Below are 22,074 nucleotides of genomic sequence, written 5' to 3' on the forward strand. Positions count from 1 at the left end.
GCTGAGGCAGGAGAATCACTTGAACCCGGGAGGCGGAGGTTGCAATGAGCCGAGATCGCACCATTGCACTCCAGCCTGGGCAACAGAGTGAGACTGCACCTCAAAAAATAAAATAAAATAAAATAAAATAAAATAAAATAAATAAAAGTAGTATTATAGAAGATAATTCATATGAGAAATGCTATATTTAGTGGAAGAAACAGCTTATCAAAATAATACAGTTTAATTTTTAAAGGGAATTTTAATAAAGAATATCAATAAATCTGCTATATTTCTTTAAAAAATAGAGATAATAGACAAATAGAATGATGAAGAGACAATATTTAATGATATAATTGCTTAGAATTTCCTAGATTTTAAGAAAGACAGAAGTCTCTGTTTCAAAATGCTCAGTGAGTTCTAGACATTTTAAAAAATAAAACAAAAAGCATAAGGAAAAATCCTAAAAGTTATCATAAACAAAAATATGATTACCTAGAAAAATGTGAAAAATCAGATTAACATCACATTTCTCACAAGCAATATTGGATTCGAGAAAACAAAGTCAAGTCCTCAGAGTGATGAGGGACAAGAATATTGGATCTAGAATTCTATAACCAAGTTATTAATCAGTAATCAGTTATCAGTTATTCACCTATAATCAAATGGCCAATCATTAATCAATGAAATAAATATATTTTCTGACACAAAATGATTCTGAAACTTTAATACTTAGAGATATTCACTGGAAAAAAAGAAAAAAAACTACTAAAGAATATACCTAAGAACTAATATAAATACAGAAGTAGTGAGATTCAAGAAGCAATAATGATTAAATAAATCAGTAAAGCTTACGAGAGAATCTAAACAAGGATTGATTTTAAAATAGTGGTTTTATGTATTTAATTACAAAATGACATAAAAATTCCAGACACAAGATGTGTGTGTAGGGAAGGAGAGGCAGGGTTATGGTAACAGAGTGGAGACAGCACAGGTATTACAGAGATAGGATACACTGCTAAGGAGCTTTATTTCTGGCTGTGGCAGGACTGCTTGTTTCTGATGAATCTCCCCAGTGAGAATAAATAAAAATGCTGCCTAAAATTTTCCTTTTTCTTTTTCTTTTTTTTTTTTTTTGACAGAGTCTCGCTCTGTCGCCCAGACTGGAGTGCAGTGGCACAATCTTGGCTCTCTACAAGCTCTGCCTCCCGGGTTCACGCCATTCTCCTGCCTCAGCCTCCCAAGTAGCTGAGACTACAGGTGCCCGCCACCATGCCCAGCTAATTTTTTGTATTTTTTTTAGTAGAGATAGGGTTCCACTATGTTAGCCAGGATGGTCTTGATCTCCTGACCTCATGATCCACCCGCGTCGGCTTCCCAAAGTGCTGGGATTACAGGCTTGAGCCATTGCGCCTGGCCTTTTTTTTTTTTTTTTTTTTTTTTTTTTTTTGAGAGGGAGTCTCGCTCTGTTACTCAGGCTGGAGAACAGTGGCGCGATCTCAGCTCACTGCAACCTTCGCCTCCCAGGTTTAAGGGATTCTCTTGCCTCAGCCTCCTGAGTAGCTGGGATTACAGGCGCACGCTACCATGCCTGGCTAATTTTTGTATTTTTAGTAGAGATGCAGTTTCTCCATGTCGGCTAGGCTGGTCTCGAACTCCTGACAGCAGGTGATCCACCTGCCTCAGCCTCCCAAAGTGCTGGGATGACAGGTGTGAGCCACCGCGCCCGGCCCAGAAAATATTTTTAGTGTATTTTAGCGCATCAGAAAACTACCATGCTAGTGAGGATTTGCAGGACTAAGATCACAGACACAAAAGAAACTCAGAAATGAGAGCAAATTTGGCTTGACATTTGGCTCTACCTTTTTGCTCAAGGCATTTTCCAGTCTGCAAGTGGTGGCTGAGCAGCTGAGAAACTGGACAGATCTGTCATCAGCCTCACGTAGTGGAAAGCGAACACTAGAGCTCAAGGCCTTCCAAGGTGTCAGGTGTTGGTAAACACCCCAGGTTCCCAACCCAGGACCCTAGAAAGTTCTATCATAGGAATAAAGTAAACTGGAAACACGACAACCTTCAAAGGGAATAAAGCCCTGGTTCAAGTTATTTCAATTCCTTGTTGGATAAAGATCACTGGTTGTTAACCTAGCTGTCTTCTAGAAGCAAAAATAAGACAGCTAAAATAATCCAGTTGGAAGAGTGTTAGACTGAAGATCTAGAAGCAAAAATAATCCGATAATAATTTTTAAAGGGGATTTTAACAGAGTATCAATAAATCTGCTATAATCTCAAATTATCCACAACCTTTTTTCTATAATATACAGCACAAACTTTAAAAGTAACCAAGAATAGAAAAAACAAAATTTAATGACAACCCAAAAAAGCGAAAAAAATAGGCATTATAAACATAATGACAGGAAATCCAGATATTGGTATTAACTGATGAAAATATAAAAACTTAAGTACACCATTACTACCTCCTGCAACCCTGGCCTTGGCTTCAGTCTTGTTTCCCCGCAGGAGGGGCCTAGCAACACCTTATATGATAATAACATAAGTATTGGAACACTTTGCCTCCGGCTCTGTTTTTCAGAGCACTTGGAACGAGATTAAAATGTTCAAGAAATCAAATTATAAGGTGGGGAATTTCACTGGAAACAAGCTATAACTAAAATGGAAATTCTAGGAATAAAAGATGCAATAATTTAAATCAATATCTCAATGGACGAACTTAAAAGTGGATTAAAATAGACTTTGGCAAGTATTTTATAAAGAGCCAGATAGTAAACATTTTAGGTTTTCAGGCTACATGGTTTCTGTTGCAACTATTCAATTCTGCTACTATAGTGCAAAAGTAGCCACTGACAATGTGTAAACAGATAGGGGTGGCTGTTCTGATAAAACTTTATTTACAAAAACAGTGATGGCATGCTGGTCGTAATCTGCTGATCCCTGAATTAGACACACCTGAGCAAAGGATCAGTAAAATGACAGATAGAGAGAAAGTGGAAATTAGACAAATTGGATACAGGTAAAAAGGTATAATTACAGTCCCAGAAATACATAACAAAGAGCTTGGGACAGAAGTTAATGTGAAAACATAATAAATGAGAATCTGTCAAAACTGATGGTGGATCTCAAGCCACAGATTCATGAGACACCTGGACCTCAAGCTGAAGAAAGGCACTAATTACACCATAGTCCAATTGATGAAAACCCAAAACAAAGGGAACACACTTAAAAGCAGATGAAGAAAAAGGACAAATTACTTTCTAAGGAACAAAAAGAAGACTGATAGCTGACTTCTCCACGAATAAACTGAAGTCAGAAGACAGTGGGGAGATATCCTCAAAGTGCTGAAAGAAACGTTTTATAATAACAGAAGGGTCAATTCACTAGGAAGATGCGACAATTCTAAATGTGAACATACCTAACAACCTAGCCTCAAAATATATAAGGCACAATGCACAGTCACGGGGTAGTTTTAGCACATCCCTCATGATAGAATAAGCAGACAAAAATCAAGAAGGTTATAATTTTGAATAACACAATCACTAAACATGACCTAATTGACATACATAGAACATTGTATCCAACAACAGAAGACTCACATCACATTCTCCCAAACTTTGTTATATTCTGAGCCACAAAGCAAGTTTCACAAATTTTGAAATATTGAAATAATACGGAGTATGTTCTTTGACCACAGTAGAATTAAGCTATAAAAATAAATTTTAAAAAGATTACTGGAAAATTCCCTCATGGTTGGATGTTATACTTCTAAATAATCTACAAGTCAAAGAATATATAATTATGAAACTTACAAAGTAATTTAACTGAGTGATGAAGGAAAACATTTCATATCAAAATTATTAAATTAAATATAAGGCATGCATTGAGAGAAATTTATAGACTTAAATGTATATGTTTTAGGGAGAAAGGATGAAAATTAATGATTTCATAATGCACCTCAAGAAGTTTAGGAAAAAAACAGCCTATGGGATCTGAAGAAGTAAGAGTGGACATAATAAAGATAGGAGCAGACATTAATGATATGGAAAGAAAACTAGAGTAAAACAGTTATGAATCCAAAAGTTGTTTCTGTGAAATGTCTAATAAAATTGATAACCCTCTGATGTGACTGAGCAAGGAGAAAAGAGTAGGCACAAATAGTCAATATCAGGAATGAGAAAGAGGACATACTACAGGTTGTTCAGAAAGTGAAAAAATAATAAGAGGATGCTATGAAAAGTATGCCAATAACTTTTTAAAAGTTAGTTGAAATAGACAAATTCATTGAAACAAAACAGACATAAGAAATAAGAAAATCTAAAGAATCTGTATCTTTCAAAGACATTAAATGCATAATTCTAAATATTTCCTGGTGCACACTGCCAAACTTTTAAAGAAAAAAAAAAAAGGCATCAAACGTTTGCAAACTATTGCAGAGAATAAGAGGAAACACTTCTAAACTTGTTTTATAAAAGCAGAATAAAATGCCAAGACCTGAAAAAGGCATTCCAAGAAAACAAACAAACAAGCAAACCCTTTCCTGCACATAGGTACCAAAACAACAACAAAAACCTTAAGTAAAATAATTTAAAATCACATCCAGTGACATATAAAAGGATACACCTTTTAACAAACGATAAAATAATTAATATTAACAATAAATTCTATTTTTTTTTAAATGGAGTCTCACTCTGTCACCCAGGCTGGAGTACAGCGGCGCAATCTTGGCCCACTGCAACCTCCACCTTTCAGGTTGAAGTGATTCTTCTGCCTCAGCCTCCCAAGTAGCTGGGACTACAGGTGCGTGCCACCACACCCGGCTAATTTTTTGTATTTTAGTACAGACAGAGTTTCACGTGTTAGCCAGGCTGGTCTCAATCTCCTGACCTCGTGATCCGCCTGCCTCAGCCTCCGAAAGTGCTGGGATTACAGGGGTGAGCCAACACTCCCGGCAACTAACAATAAATTCTAATCGAAAAGAATAATGACTGAGTTGGTTTATCACAGGAAGATACAGTTGGTTTAACAGCTGAAAAATCAATGTCATTTATTACATTAAAAAGGAAAAAGGAGAAAACCATGTGATCATCTCTAAAGATGCAGAAAATGCATTTGATAAAGCTCTATGCTTGTACATAATGAAGCAAACTAGAAAAAGAAAAAAATTATTTCACCAAATAAAATATCTATATAAAATTTTATAGTAAACATCACATATAATGGTAAATTATAGGGAACTTTGCTCCTGAAGTGAGATGCATAACAAGGACAGCTGCCATCTTCATTATTTGCAGATGTCACAATTGTGTATGTATACAATCCAAAAGAATTCACAAGCTATTAGTATTAATACATGAATATAGTAAGAATATAATGTCAATACACAAAAATCAATATTTCCACACCCCAGAAACAAATAGAAACTGAAAAAAATACCATTTATAGTAACATCAAAATAACCAACACCTGAAAATAAATTTAATAAAAGATATTAAAGACACAGAATAAAAATTATGAACATTATTGAGAGAAATTTTAAAATAACTAAAAAATGTATGGATATGCCATATTTATGAATTGAAAGACTTACTATTGGAAAATGTCAATTTTCCTTAAATTGACATACAGATCCAATGCAATTCCAATCAAAATCCAGCAGATTTTTAAAAACAGAGAAGCTGATTTCAATGATATAAAAATGCAGTGTCAAGAAAAGCAAAGATAATCTGCAAGAACAAAGCTGAAACTTACACTTCCAGATATCAAGACTTATTTTAATGCTACAGTAGATATATCACAATGGTATTGGCACAAATAAACAAACAGATCAATGAAACAAAGTAGGGTCCATAAATACATTGTTATTACCAGACTTCAGAGAAATAGGCAATGGATCATTCTTCACCTAATGGCTCTAGGTCAATTAAACAGTCATATAGAAAAAATATTGATCCTATTATACCTGACAATATATACAAAATAATTTCTAGATGGATTACAGCCTTTGGTGTGAAAGGAAAACTATTAAGCCTTCCAAACACAAACATAGAAGAATATCTTAGGGGCTGGGCATGTATTCCCAGGACTTTGGGAGACCAAGGTGGGAGAATCGCTTGAGCTCAGGAGTTTGAGACCAGCCTGGGCAACACAGCTGGATCCTGTTACTACAAAAAAAAATTTTTTTGTTTAATTTGGCGGGGCGCAGTGGCTCACACCTGCAATCCCAGCAGTTTGGGAGGCTGAGGTGGGTGGATCACTTGAGGTCAGGAGTTCAAGACCAGCCTGGCCAATAGGGTGAAACCCTGTCTTTACTAAAAATACAAAAAACTTGCTGGGTGTGGTGACATACACCTGTAATCCCAGTTACCCAGGAGGCTGAGGCAGGAGAATAGCTTGCATCCAGGAGGTGGAGGTTGCAGTGAGGTGAGATCATGCCACTGCACTCCAGTCTGGGTGACAGAGCGAGACTCAAATAAATAAATAGCCAGGCATGGTGGTGTGCACATGTAGTCCCAACTACTTGGAAGGCTGAGGTGAGAGAATCACTTGAGCCCAGGAGGTCAAAGCTGCAGTGAGTCATGATTGTGCCACTGAACCCCAGCCTGGGCAACAGAGCAAGACTGCATTTCAAAACAAAACAAAACAAAAACAAAAAAACCCACAAACAAACAACAAAAAGAATTTCTTCATGATTCTGGATGAGGCAGATTTCTCAACCAGGATACAAACAGCACTAAGTGTAAAGTTAAAGACTGATAAACTACATTACAGTAAAATTGAGAACTTCTGTATAGAGAAACTGATAGCCCTAAATACATTTAATGGAGAAAAAAATGAAAATAGAATGAATTAAGAATTCAGCTCTAGCAGCTGAAAATATAACACCAAAATAAACCTAGACAAAGATAAAAGAAATAAATAAAAATTTATATAAATAGAAATGTAAAAAAAACTCTGAGTTAATGAACAAAACAAAAATCTAGTTGTTAGATGTCTCAGAGACAATGTTTGGATGGTCTGAACAAAACAACAATTACGCAAGGAACAAATAAACGAGTTTAGGAATGAAAGAGACATTGTTATACGTAAAGAGGAGATTGTTTTTAACAATAAGGGAATACCATGATTACATTTGAAGAGCTAAGTTTGAAAAATGAGATGAATTGGATACTTCTCTAGAAAAATGTAAATTTCAAAATTGGCTAAAATAATAAGCCTAAGAGAAACATAAATGGTTTCTAAGTCTTCTCCATTACCACCGAAAGGAAAAATAAGAAAAGAAAAAAAAGAGAGAAAAGGCATTAAGCCAGATGTGTTACAGAAAGAGAAATCCTTAGCGTAGTAGACACATTTCTTTGCCTACCAGCATCCATTTCTCCTTTCCATTCTACAGACACTCAATTTTGTTCATGTGCATTCATTCCTCCCTCCTGTGTCTTACTGTGTCTTACACATACAGCCTGATTGTTCTTTTTTTTTTGGATGGAGTCTCGCTCTGTCACCCGGCCAGAGTGCGGTTGTGCAATCTCGGCTCACTGCAACCTCCGCCTCCCGGGTCCAAGTGATTCTCCTGCCTCAGCCTCCCAAGTAGCTGGGATTACAGGCACCTGCCACCATGCCCAGCTAATTTTTGTATTTTTAGTAGCGATGGGGTTTCACCATGTTGGCCAGGATGGTCTTGAGCTCCTGATCTCGTGATCTGCCTGCCTCAGCCTCCCAAAGTGCTGGGATTACAGGCGTGAGCCACTGCACATCCTGATTGTTCTACGTGAATCACCGTGGTCACATTTACCTTGCTAGTGGCAGGACCCATGAGTGTTCTGCTCAGATACACAACTGCAAAGGGTGTCACTGGCCAACAGCCCCAGTTCTGGGTCAAGCTTCCCATGGGATGCTCCTAGCCAGTGACTAAGCACAGCAAGGGTACTGAAGGCAGAGCCATTCTTGGGAGACACTGGAGTCCTATGATGAATGACATTGGCTCAGGGTTTCCTCTCCAGCTTTGCTGAATTCTCCTAGAACCTACTGCATTTAAGATGCTTGCATCCCACCTTCCTTCCTTCCCTCTCTCCTTCACTCACGGTCAGATTTTCAGTGCAATCTGACGGCTCTCTCAGCATTACCCTGCTTTCTCTCCCTAATTTTTCTCACAGGCATTTCCTGAATAAATTCCTTGCACTTCTCATCCTGCCTTGGCATTTGATTCTTAGAGGACCCAGATGAACACAGCAGTGGATGGTATAGAGTGGGCACGTGACCCAATTCTTGTCGATGAGAGGTGGTAAAAGGTCTACTGTGGAGTTTCTGAGGTTTCCTTGCTGAGAAGGTCCACAAGAAAGAAAAAGGCCTACTGGGCTTCCGGAGATCACATCGTCTTGTCCACATATGACACCTGGACCAGTGCCTTTTACTTTCAGTGCAGGGCAAATATACAGCAACTGACTCAAATCCATGCATGATATCCTCAAATGGGCCCTAATTGCTGCCAGTGGGCACACTATCATTTCCCTAGTCCCTCAACACTGTCATTCTTGTCTTGCTGCACGTTCTCGGTGGTGTGGCTGGGACCCCTATCCAATCCTTGGCTGGCTTTAGAGCTCTGCACCTAGGTAGACCATCGGCTTTATTGTTCATGCCAGGATGTCTCTGAGAGTGAAAGGAGGAGCTACTAACAATTAAGCAGGGGTAACAGGCACAAACTGGGCCTTTTCTGAACAAAATAGGACCCACAGTCTCTCTACCTACACCTCTCCGCTAAAGGATCATTTTGCCAGCACCATGTCACCCCCTGGCCAGTCAGGAGTACATTAAATTTTCTAGATGTCTTCCATTACCACTCAGGAACTGAAGGAGACTCCGGGGAGACTCAACCTGTGACTGAACATTTCAGGGCACTAATTCCACCTTCACTCTCATGCGGCTTCTCTGGGTTGCTGCTGATGGAGGTGGAATCCCTGTGAGGCGCTTTTCCTCTGGGAGCTCTGCCTGGGAAGTGAGCAAAAGCTCCTTTTCTGCTTTTGGCTTTCCCTGAAAGCCTCCCTGCCCTGGAGAGCGACCACCATCATGAAACATGGCTCGCTGCCCGCTTTCTTTGTCCTGGCGCCGGGAGAGGGAGAAGGCTTTCCACAACCTGGCTGGACATGCCCTGTGGTGCACATCCTCCTGAGGACACTAGACCGAGGCGCAGCCTTACCGGAGAAAGGAGCATCCTCTCCATGTTATAGAAGATGTGTTATGGGTTAGGACCCCAGGCTTGGCCCTGGAAATGTTATGGGGACTAAATCAATTTGGAAAATCTTCATCTCTCTTCACTAAGGGTGGCTTTCAAAACAAAACACTAAGCTAAAAATAATAATAACCCTACTTTAATAATGAAAAGATGAACATGAATGCTTTCTCCTGCACTCCTGCTAATCACTCACCTGCCATACCACTGCTGTCAAGTCCGCAGGGCGAACAGTTCTGCTGACAAAGGAGATGGTGAAGTACAGAGAATGGCAAAAGAGAAATGCACATTAACATTTGCGAAAGTGTATTACCACTGTTTGATGAGGAAAATGAGTTTTATAATAAAAGTACGTGGCCAGGCATGGTGGCTCACACCTCTAATCCCGGCTCCTTAGGAGGCTGAGGCAGGAGGGCTGCTTGAGCTCAGGAGTTCAAGGCCAGCCTGGGTAACATAGTGAGACTCTGTCTCTACAAAAAAATTGAAAATTAGCTGGCTGTGGGGTTGTGTGCCTGTAGTCCCAGGTAGTTGGGAGGCTGAGGCCAGAGGATTACTTGCAGCCTGTACTTCGCCTGGGTGACAGAGCAAGACCCTATCTCAAAAACAAACAAACAAAAAAACCAATGGTATAAAAATGAATTCAAATTCAACTATTTGACTTGGCCACCTCAAAAGAATTTCCAAAATTTATGAAATAGATTTTTATATAAAACTATTCATAGTATGTCTACATTTATACATATATCTTAGCTGTGAATTCTGGTAATTACTAAAGCAGTATATGCATTGCTTTAACCAAGAAATTTCCCTCAACAGACCACATTACAGTAAAATATGCAATATTCTAAAAGTTTCTGCCTTTGGAATGAATGACAAATGCTTAGGATGAGACAGAATCCCAATGATTGAGAGGCATGAGGAAACAGGTAAATTTTCTTTTCTGCTGGCACTGTTATGGGTTGAATTGTGTGCCCCCAAAACAACATGTTGAAAGCCTAGCCCACAGTATCTCAGAATACTATCTTATTTGGAAATACAGTCTTTGCCAATGTAGTTAAGGTAAGGTAACTGGGAGGACTTAAACCAGTATGAGTGGTGTCCTTATAAAAAGGGGAAATTTGGTCTGGCCAGGTGTGGTGGCTCATGCCTGTAACTCCAGTACTTTGGGAGGCAGAGATGGGCGGATAGCTTGAGCCTAGGAGTTCAAGACCAGCCTGGCCAACATGGCGAAACCCCGTCTCTGCTAAAAATACAAAAATTAGCCCAGCGTGGTGGCATGTGCATGTAGTCTCAGCTACTCAGGAGGCTGAGGCAGAAGAGTTGCTTGAACCCGGGAAGCAGAGGTTGCAGTGAGCTGAGATTGTGCCACTGCATTTCAGCCTGGGTGACATAGTAAGTCTCTGTCTCAAAAAAAATAAAAATAAAAAATAAAAAGGCATGGGAGAAATTGAGAAATTTGGACCCAGAGGGAGACATGCAAAAAGGGAAGATGATGCCCGAACTCTGAGAATTGAGGCGAGAGGCATATGACAGCTTCTCCCTCACAGCCCTCAGAAGAAACTGATCCTGCCAACACCCTGATTTTGGACTTTCGGGCTCCAGAACTGTGGGACAATAAATTCAGTTGTTTAGGCCACTCAGTTGTGGTACTCAGTAACAACAGTCTCAGGAAACTAATACAGGCACTGACTCTAAAACTGTGTCTTGCTGAGTTTTGAAACACCTGTGAATGTATAAATTTAGCCACCATCTGCACTGCATCGCAAGCCTGCAACATGTTCTTTGAGAGAACGAAGACAGGCAGTTTCAAATCCTCTTGTCCCCACATAAGTTAAATATGCTATCATAACTCCCCAGAAAGAAAAGAGGCTCATGGGTTGACAGCATAAAAGATATCTAGAGCTGAGGAAACTGAAGATAGAGATTGTACAACTGAGGACTAGCAGAAAAGCAATCAGAAAATATTTTCCTGAAGAAACACAAAATATCAGAGTGGAAAAAAAATGAATCCCTAAGAAGACAACTGGCTGAAAAAGGAAGGTTTCAGAGCCCAAAGAAGAGAAACTTTTTTTTCTCCCTGAAGATATATATATATTTTAAAAGATGAGGAAAGCTACCAACAGTAGTTAAAAATTAACCATGGAAAGAGATGTCTTTATCAAAGTCACTTAATTTAATTTTTTTAGATATCCTCATGGGAATATCCTTAAAATTGATATTCACAAACATCCACTCATAGATGCAAATATTCAGTAAATTCTCACTGAATGAATAGTGTCTATCTCGCTGTCAATCAATGAAGCAAATGGTATCAACTACTGTACTTAGCCAAGACTCACTACCGCTTCCTGGTGGCAACATGTGCATATTGAAGAAGCAGAGCCCTAATGCAAAATACCCCTTAGTGCTATGACAAAGGTCATCCATGAAAAACAGGTCATTGAGGGCTGGGCATGGTGGCTCACACCTGTAATCCCAGCAATTTGGGAGGCTGAGGCAGGAGGATTGCTTGAGGCCACGAAGTCAAGACCAGACTGGGCAACATAGTGAGGCCCTGTAGCTACATACAAATAAAAAAAAAAAATGAAAAAAGGGAAACAGGTTATTGAGGAAAACAAGCATATACAATGAGAAATCCACTGGAAGAAGGAAATGTGCAATTTTCAAGAATGGTCCAACCATGAAAATATAGCTTCTTAAAGAGTAGAAAAAAGAAATTTTTTTCTCATTGGTACAGTGAGATGCTAAGCTGCAAAATCTGAGCAACAATACCTATAAGACAACCTAACATCCCATTGATGTCTACATATTTTACTCTTTATGTAAGAATACAGCAGTGTTCAACAGTACAGTATCAAAAGCCCATGAAATAAGGTCTACTACATGAACTGTAGCAAAGCGTGTGCCTCCACCTGGCTCAGTGCACCCATGGCTGTGCTAAATTAGCACTGAATATGCAGGGCCGGTAGTCACTGCCTCATCCTCTCTCAGGTGGAAGCCAGGTCTTCCATTTATAGACTAGTTTCTGTTGGTTGACTGGAATGGAAAGAGATACAATGAAACACAGAGACATAGGGCTGACTGTCATCAGTGACCTCACAGGCACTTTTAACCTCCCACTCAAAGTACAGCCATTACTTGATTGTGTGATGGGCCAGGAAGAGATGAATGGAAGCAAAGAGTTCCTTATCTTAGCAACAACACAGGCTGGGAAATACTACAATGTTTGGAACCAAAAAAAAAAGGAACTGATGGAAAAGGATACTTCCTAGAAACCCACATTATTTGGACAAGCTCCCAAGTCAGGAAAAAAACAACATCAGAGCCATTCTTACTTCATCATAAGTGTCTCCAATTTTGCCACATTCTCCCCCACTAAGTACACCACATCCATGAGAGACAATTGCTGTAGGTATGAAAATGAGGCTCTATTTATGCATGAGTCAGACAGTTGTATGTAACACCCTCTTCAATAAACATATTTTTCAAAACACCTTTTCAGTCTAGAGAGATCAAAAGCTTTCCAGGAGTTGAAGTCAAAGTCCAGAACTGTTTATTACATCTGAGAGAGCCAGAACTCAGAGACAGGAACATAGAGGACTGAATATGAATGCAGACAGTGTACACCAAACACGCTGTTAAAATGTACTCTATTGGCCGGGTGTGGTGGCTTACGTCTGTAATCCCAGCTCTTTGGGAGACCAAGGCAGGTGGATCATTTGAGATCAGGAGTTCAAGACCAGCCTGACCAACATGGTGAAACCCCATCCCTACTAAAAATAAAAATTAAAAAAAATTAGCCAGGTGTGGTGGTGCACGCCTGTAATCCCAGCTACTCAGGAGGAGGTTGCAGTGAGCCGAGATCATGCCACTGCACTCCATCCTGGGTGACAGAGTGAGACTCCGTCTCACACACACACACACACACATACACACACACACATTTTTTTAAATATACTCTATTAAGAGGTGAGTACATAATTTGGGCAAGAAGGTGTAAAGTAATTTTTAATTATGCATGTGATATGTGAATTCATTCTTCCATTTACTTTTTATTATTATTTTTTAATTATTATTTTTTTTAAATGGAGTCTTGCTCTGTTGTCCAGGCTGGAATGCAGTGGTGCGATCTTGGCTCACTGCAACCTCTGCCTCCTGGGTTCAAGTAATTCTCCTGCCTCAGCCCCCTGAGTAGCTGGGATTACAAGTGCGTGCCACCACGCCCGGCTATTTTTGTATTTTTAGTAGAGATGGGGTTTCGTCATGTTGGACAGGCTGGTCTTGAACTCCTGACCTCAGGTGATGCACCTGCCTTGGCCTCCCTAAGTGCTGGGATTACAGGCATGAGCCACCATGCCCAGCCACATTCTTCCTTTTAAACATTATTTTAAGAATTAGGTATTACAAAATGTTATCCCCTCTAAAACAGTCACTGTTGTTTTCAGTGTTTCCATTTTGAAATGTCTCCTTCCAAATTATTTTTAAAAATATACGTATACATATATGTGTGTGTACATACAAACTCATAGAAATATGCAGTTTATGTGTGTTTTTATAAATGGTATCAATAAACAATATATTGTTAAGATCTACTGATGCTGATACTGTAACCAAACAATATCTTGAAATACTAATCTTTGTGGGTACTTTCCTTATTTCATCATTGTATTAATGTCTCCTATTCACTCAAGGACCTCCAAGTTGACTTGAGAAGAATACAGATTCTCTGAGTAGTAATTAAAACAGAACAAAAACTCTGTGTGTGTGTGTGTGTGTGTGTGTGTGTGTGTGTTGTATATTTTCCACTTGAGAATCAATAGGAAGGCCCTAAGGAGGGCAAGGAAAGCATAGAATTTATGCCATAACAATAGACCAGAGAGAGAGTTTAAAAAAAAGTAATTATGGCTTCCCTAAAACCTTTCATAATATGACCGTCTAAGAAGACTATTGGATCAATGCTTTAAGGATATGACACAGAAGTCAGAAACATAAATGTCTGTGGAGGCTAGGCAGATGATATAAATGCCCGGATCAGGATGAATGGCAATCAACCACTTATACCTTCAGTGTTAGGGACACAATACATAGTGGTGTGGACCACGGCAGACCCAAGACTGGAAGGCAGCTGTTCCCCAGTTATAGTCACTTACTGCTATTGTAAAATGCAAGCTCTTCCCATTTTTACAGAGAAGCAGAAAAAAAAAAAAAAACCCTGATCTTTTGATGTAAAAATCTCTTGATTTTTAAGCGTTGTTTATTCGAAATCCAAAGTTTCAGAAACAAAACAATACACTGTGCAGGCCAACGCTTGGCCGGTCCCACTGCAGGCTGAATTTGTGTCTTAGGGATTGGGATGAGTTAGCAACTCTCATCTACCTCCATGCATGTTCCTCTGCTGACACAACTGATGTCTCAGTGAAACACTCCGTGACAAATTAATATGTAGAACATAGACAGCTTTTTAAAGCTAAAGGGTTTTTTTTTTCATACAGAAAAATATAACTGGTAGTTGGGGCTATTTTCTAGCTTCCATTTACATTTTGGAATGGGTTTCTGAAACAGGATACGGCAAAACCACACACTGAACTATCTTTTTCATTTCTTAGGCATTTTCAAATTTATCAGAAGAGTTTCAAACTGGAACCTTGGAAATATATTGGCCACTATACTTTGTGTCCCCTGAATGAGGGAAGATGCCCCAGCAGTATCCAGAGAAGGGACACAGGCTCATGGTTCCAGAGAATAAGAGTGCTTCTGAAGGTATCTTGTGACAAGTATCTGTCATAGAACATCTGGGGAAGCAAATCCTGATCTTGAATCAGCTCAGTGCAAGACTGCATGTTCTAAGGGCTGAAGGTTGAAGTAAAGATGCCTTAAGGATAACTATCTTAAAGGAGGATAAGGAACGAGCCCCTGTTGTCTCTGCTCTCCTTTGCAAGAAGACAAGCAGCGGCACAATACTGGTTTAGGATATGGTGCATTTAACCATCGGCCATTTTCACCAAACTCTATCTAAAACTGAACACAGCTACTCGGGAGGTTGAGGAAGAAGGATCACTTGGGCCCATTAGTTCAAGGCTGTGATTGCAGCTGTGCATAGCCACTGCACCAGCCTGAGCAATACAGGGAGACCCTGTTTCTTAAACCAACAAACAAACCGAACAAAGCAACCAGAGATTATAAATACAAAATCAATCCTTCCCCCATAAAAGTGAAGTTGGTTTTTTAACTGTTAGGGTTAGGAGCAGAAATTTAAGAGTGCTGAACAATTTTTAAGAATGGACTGCCAAGATGGAAATATTGATGACACATGCTGCTCTCTATAAAAAACAATGATTGATGACCTCTTGCTAAACAAACTTATTGTTTTAAAAATCAAGATGTTCTGGGATTCAGGTACATGAAGTTTATGAAGACGATCATCCTACCTTGAAGATGAAATCAGCCATCAGAGGTCCTGGAATCTTAAAAGTTTGCCTCTCGGAGCCCCTCTGAAATTCCACTGTTGTGTTTTCTACGACAAAGACGCCGGGGCTGTTAAAGCTGTGTTCTCCTTTGCTTCCTTGAAGTGTTTTTGATTCAATAACTAAAATTAAAATATACGATTCAAATAAAAAAAAATCGTAAAGGTATTTTATTACAAAAGACATTTTAGCAAGTACAATGTCAGTATATGATATCAAAACAATGTCAAAATAGCCACTCAGTTTACAAACATTAATTGATATTGGTGGAATAGATATATCAGATTTTTAATTGCCCATAAAAAAGGAGCTAACAAGGGTGGCAGGCCCAAATAGTTCTACTCAATTCTTTGGAGCCATTTCTAGCATAAGGGGAAAGAGAAAACTTTTCTTTCTTTATGTTTTCATGATTTAGCTAATACTCAAAGTAAAGCTATGTTCACTCATTTTATTACTTGTTCAAAAGATCTTATGCCTACTCTTTCAGACAAAAATCACAGCAAATTTCAAATTTGCTTTTTATCAAACAAAACTTTTGATTTTGAAACAATTCTAGATTAACAGGAAGTTGCAAAAATAGTATAGAGAGGTCCTTTGTAACCTTCATTCCCTTTTGTCTAATGCTTACATGTTAGAAAAGTATAGTTGAATATCAAAACCAGGAAATTGACACTGGTACAATATGTGCATATGGTTCAATGCCATTTTATCACCCACCACCACAATCAAAATACAGAACCACTCCATTGCCACAAAGACCTCCCTTGTGCATGTAACCCCTTTATTCGAATTTGCTTTCACATGAACAAAAGTGCTTTTAAGATTTCCTACAGAAAAAAATGTTTGCTTATCACAGTTTAAACAAAAAAGCATTTCTACTTTATTTAAATTTCTGTCTTTCCTCCCTCTTTCTTTTCTTTCTTTTATTTTCTAAGTGTCACCATACTTAGTAGATCTGTTTTCATGTTGAGAGAGGCAATAAAAAATGTATATACAGCTAGGTTGTGGGGCACCTGCGTTTCTGGCCCCGTATTTTTCTCTAACTTTCTGCCTTGGGTTTTCATTGCCTCATACCTAAAATGAGGAGTCAGAGCAGACAATCTCTCAGGTCCAAATCTATTCTGAAACCCACACTTGATTCAATGATATCATACCAGTTTTTAACACTCTCAAACAAAGAACACAGAAGAAACAAAACTCCGTTGAGTGTCAAAAATGGAAAGCTGATAAAATGCGACAAAATCGTCCGGCATTAGGGAGCTTCCATCCATAGCCTGCTGGGCTTTGGTTGTTTTCATTTGCTGGATTTTTCTCTGTCACTGGAGCAGCTGCAGGAATTCAAGTGCCCTGGACAGACTGCATAACAGGCATTAGGAGACATCCCTGATTATCCCTGACAGGCAGGCTGGGAACTTTTCTGGGAAAATTCAAAGGCTGGACATGAGCTACTTGATCTGGAGGAGTCATTAGCGGTCGAAGAATAATGCTGGCTACTTTCAGGCATACAAAACCCCAACCACTTTGGCCCTGATCTCCATGACTGCAATAGATTTTTGGAAAGTGTGAGATTAAATTCATTTCCTAGTTCCAATGAAGATATAAAACTGAGTGTTATAAAGTGAGTTGTCAGTAAAAATGAAATGGGGAACTGGAGATAGTAAGTGGGCCCTACAGTGGATGTCTCTAAAGTCAATGAGAAAAAAAAAACGATGAGCATTAAGAGCATTAAGGCAATATCAAGACGCAAAATGAAGTGGAACATAACACATCCTCACAGAAAGCATGCAAAATACAAGTTTCTAGACACTGATTTAGCCTGAAATGACTTGATTAAATTCAAGTAGCATGCAATGGATTCCGTGGCTGTGTTGGGGTAGTAATTGCTTTACCATTGTGTTAACCTTCTGGACCACAGCGTTCCAAGTTGCAGATTGGGACGCAGAATTGGGGCAGGGAGTGTAAAAATCTGGGAAGGTGATCTGGGAGGAAGGGAGGACCAGTTGCTATGATATCCATAGGGAAACCATAGGCCAGCATTTTTGTTAACTTGGTTTTGATACTTTGTTTTTAATACAGAATCTAGCCACTATTTTAACAGTGTCTAAGAGTCTCAGTGACACGGATATAAAAACACAAGTAGCAAAAACAATTTTCAAGTTCACATAAATTACCCAAACCACTCTGCTTCTCCACTAAATGGTACGCTTATTGTAAAATAGTTTTAATTTGAGTATTTCAAAAGGCTTCCAGTTCTCTAAAGCACAAACACTGATTGCCTATCTAGGAGGCAGAAAGCAGGTGTTTTGACCTCAATTGTGTAAATGGGTAAGCAGAGTCAAAGGTGGGTGAAGAAAGACTGGTGAAGTGATTTGGTGAAGGTAGAGTTTATGGATGCAAACTATTCTGATAATCTGGATTAACAAAGCCATTGTGCCAAATCCACAGCAAGGTGGAGGCCGATGCAGTTCTTTAAAAGTTGTCATTTTTATTGGTGGCAAACTTGCTTCTCCTTTGTGCTGCTGCCTCTTAAAAATAAATGACAAAAAAAGGAGTTTGTGGTGTTTCAATCAACAATTCAGATGATGTATTGACTTATGGATACCTTTAAGTTTTTATTAATTTCCACCATTTCCCTATATTTACTGTAGCCCCATGTTGTTTACAATGTGTGATTCATGGCTAGTGAGAGCTGCATGCACAAGCCCTTCGGTTCTCAGAGGTTTCACTGACCCTTTGTTGTTTCTGCAGCAAGGTGGTTAGTGTGTAGGAGACCCCAGGAAGCCTATAAACATCCCCACCAGAATTAAGGGAAGAGAGTGTGAGCCTTCTTTCCTGCTGCCCATGGCCCAGCTTCTTTTTCCTCTCCAGACATAATATTGAGGGGAGGGAGGGAAGTGTTGAGGAAGATATGATAGGTAGTCTCAAAAAGAGTAAAAATTAGAAATCAAGACTTTCTTGTATCCCAAAATCTTCACAACTCAGGTCTCTAGTGATGCCTTTAAATATTTTAATCCACTACTAGTTATTTGTAAAAGAAATTATGCCTAGAAAATGAAGAATGCTTCTAATTGCTTCTAGTTGAAGGATGTGCATTGAGAAGTTCAGGCTTCTTTCAAAAAAGGCAGGGTCATGGTAACCATCCCCAAGAGGTCTCCCTAAATTCTAAAGGCCATGAAAGTACTGTCAGGTAAATGTGGAATGAGTGTTTAGCATGGCTAACATAGTTATAAATACATCAAACTTATATGTACAGTAGAGCTGTATTTCTATAGTATATGCTAATTTCATTCATGTCAATTTCCTTTGATTGGTCATTTGTACTGTATCCATGCTTATATTTATACATCTCTATATATGGTCCTCAGATAGGGCTTAAAGGGAAAATATTCTTCCAATTGAATTGGAGGTTTTTGGTTTATGACCTCTTGGCTTCTTAAGTTTATTGCTAGTCAAACACATTTAATGCTAAGGTTTTGCTACAATAAAATCTGTTTTGCAGGGATCTGCTTATTGTTTCCATTTTTGAAGGGATGCACTCCTGGAAAATTTGGGGCTGTGTGCTCCCCATAATGCTGTGGCCAGGCTTGGGACAGGACTGGAAATTCAGGGTCTAAACAAACACCTCTAGGCAGTATGTAAGATGGATATTCTGTAATTAAAATTCACTCCACAGCAAAGAGACTGACATTAATGTTTCTGGGTATTTTCAGTTCTTAGTAATGCAGTCTTTTGGATAGTTATAGTTAATATGGATGTTAAAAGAATGAAGTATTACTGCAAAATAAGCTTCATTTCAGAAGTATCTCTTTTACAAATAAAAATTAAGAAAAAAGTTGCATAAATCCAGAAAATAAAACCACTTCTATATTTAGATATTCAGAAATGTTAACTAAGTCCTTTGTAAATGAAGCCAGTTTTATTCATCAGCAAAGAAGGATAACTTTCAGAAATACTTCTACTGCCAATTGTGAGATTGTTCAGAAAGGGAAATAGTCCAAGCAACAGATTTGTCACTCTTGGAGAAATGGGAACATTTTTGAGCCCTATTCTTGGATGAGTGCCAGTCTTGAATATAAAGTTATGTTGAATATGCCAGAACATATACACATAAACGAATTTTTGCCTCAAAGTGTTCACCTTTACTTATTCTTTTTTTTATTATACTTTAAGTTTTAGGGTACATGTACACAACGTGCAGGTTAGTTACATATGTACACATGTGCCATGTTGGTGTGCTGTACCCATTAACTCGTCATTTAACATTAGGTATAACTCCTAATGCTATCCCTCCCCACTCCCCCCACCCCACAACAGGCCCCAGTGTGTGATGTTCACCTTCCTGTGTTCATGTGTTCTCACTGTTCAATTCCCACCTATGAGTGAGAACACGCAGTGTTTTTTTGTCCTTGCGATAGTTTGCTCAGAATGATGGTTTCCAGCTTCATTCATGCCCCTACAAAGGACATGAACTCATCCTTTTTTATGGCTGCATAGTATTCCATGGTGTATATGTGCCACATTTTCTTAATCCAGTGTATCATTGTTGGACATTTGGGTTGGTTTCAAGTCTTTGCTATTGTGAATAGTGCCACAATAAACATATGTGTGCAAGTGTCTTTATGGCAGCATGATTTATAATCCTTTGGGTATATACCCAGTAATAGAATGGCTGGGTCAAATGGTATTTCTAGTTCTAGATCCCTGAGGAATTGCCCCACTGATTTCCACAATGGTTGAACTAGTTTACAGTCCCACCAACAGTGTAAAAGTGTTCCAATTTCTCCACATCCTCTCCAGCACCTGGTGTTTCCTGACTTTTTAATGATCGCCATTCTAACTGGTGTGAGATGGTATCTCATTGTGGTTTTGATTCCATTTCTCTGAAGGCCAGTGATGATGAGCATTTTTTCATTTGTCTTTTGGCTGCATAAAATGTCTTCTTTTGAGAAGTGTCTGTTCATATCCTTTGCCCACTTTTTGATGGGGTTGTTTTTTTCTTGTAAATTTGTTTGAGTTCTTTGTAGATTCTGGATATTAGCCCTTTGTCAGATGAGTAGGATGCAAAAATTTTCTCCCATTCTGTAGGTAGCCTGTTCACTCTGATGGTAGTTTCTTTTGCTGTGCAGAAGCTCTTTAGTTTAATTAGATCCCATTTGTTAATTTTGGCTTTTGCTGCCATTGCTTTTGCTGTTTTAGACATGAAGTCCTTGCCCATGCCTATGTCCTGAATGGTATTGCCCAGGTTTTCTTCTAGGGTTTTTATGGTTTTAGGTCTAACATTTAAGTCTTTAATCCATCTTGAATTAATTTTTGTATAAGGCGTAAGGAAGGGATCCAGTTTCAGCTTTCTACATATGGCTAGCCAGTTTTCCCAGCACCATTTATTCAATAGGGAATCCTTTCCCCATTTATTGTTTTTCTCAGGTTTGTCAAAGATCAGATGGTTGTAGATACGTGGCATTATTTCTGAGGGCTCTGTTCTGTTCCATTGGTCTATATCTGTGTTTTGGTACCAGTACCATGCTGTTTTGGTTACTGTAGCCTTGTAGTATAGTTTGAAGTCAGGTAGTGTGATGCCTCCAGCTTTGTTCTTTTCGCTTAGGATTGACTTGGCAATGTGGGCTCTTTTTTGGTTCCATATGAACTTTAAAGTAGTTTTTTCCAATTCTATGAAGAAATTCATTGGTAGCTTGACGGGGATGGCATTGAATCTATAAATTACCTTCGGCAGTATGGCCATTTTCACGATATTGATTCTTCCTACCCATGAGCATGGAATGATTTTCCATTTGTTTCTATCCTCTTTTATTTCATTGAGCAGTGGTTTGTAGCTCTCCTTGAAGAGGTGCTTCATGTCCCTTGTAAGTTGGATTCCTAGGTATTTTATTCTCTTTGAAGCAATTGTGAATGGGAGTTCACTCATGATTTGGCTCTCTGTTAGTCTGTTATTGGTGTATACGAATGCTTGTGATTTTTGCACATGATTTTGTATCCTGAGACTTTGCTGAAGTTGCCTATCAGCTTAAGGAGATTTTGGGCTGAGACGATGGGGTTTTCTAGATACACAATCATGTCATCTGCAAACAGGGACAATGACTTCCTCTTTTCCTAATGGAATAACCTTTATTTCTTTCTCCTTCATGATTGCCCTGGCCAGAACTTCCAACACTATGTTGAATAGAAGTGGCGAGAGAGGGCATCCCTGTCTTGTGCCAGTTTTCAAAGGGAATGCTTCCAGTTTTTGCCCATTCAGTATGATATTGGCTGTGGGTTTGTCATAGATAGCTCTTATTACCTTGAGATACATCCCATCAATACCTAATTTATTGAGAGTTTTTAGCATGAAGTATTGTTGAATTTTGTCAAAGGCCTTTTCTGCATCTATTGAGATAATCA

General features: G+C 38.9%; 1 protein-coding gene across 10 annotated transcripts in view; it reads right to left on the minus strand.

The window, feature by feature from the left end:
- Nucleotides 1–22,074, minus strand: part of ADAMTSL3 (ADAMTS like 3) — a 388,887-nt gene that overhangs the window by 160,476 nt on the left and 206,337 nt on the right. For all 10 annotated transcript variants that reach the window (XR_010123993.1, XR_010123994.1, XM_054451684.2 and 7 more), the window contains one exon: nt 15,643–15,800. Coding sequence is in view for 8 of the 10 variants with exons in the window: in XM_054451684.2 (XP_054307659.1) it covers nt 15,643–15,800 (158 nt within the window). In the remaining 2 variants the exon portion in view is untranslated. The remainder of the gene's footprint in view (nt 1–15,642; nt 15,801–22,074) is intronic.

The sequence above is a fragment of the Pongo pygmaeus genome, chromosome 16 (genome assembly GCF_028885625.2).
Source record: "Pongo pygmaeus isolate AG05252 chromosome 16, NHGRI_mPonPyg2-v2.0_pri, whole genome shotgun sequence".
NCBI lineage: Eukaryota > Metazoa > Chordata > Mammalia > Primates > Hominidae > Pongo > Pongo pygmaeus.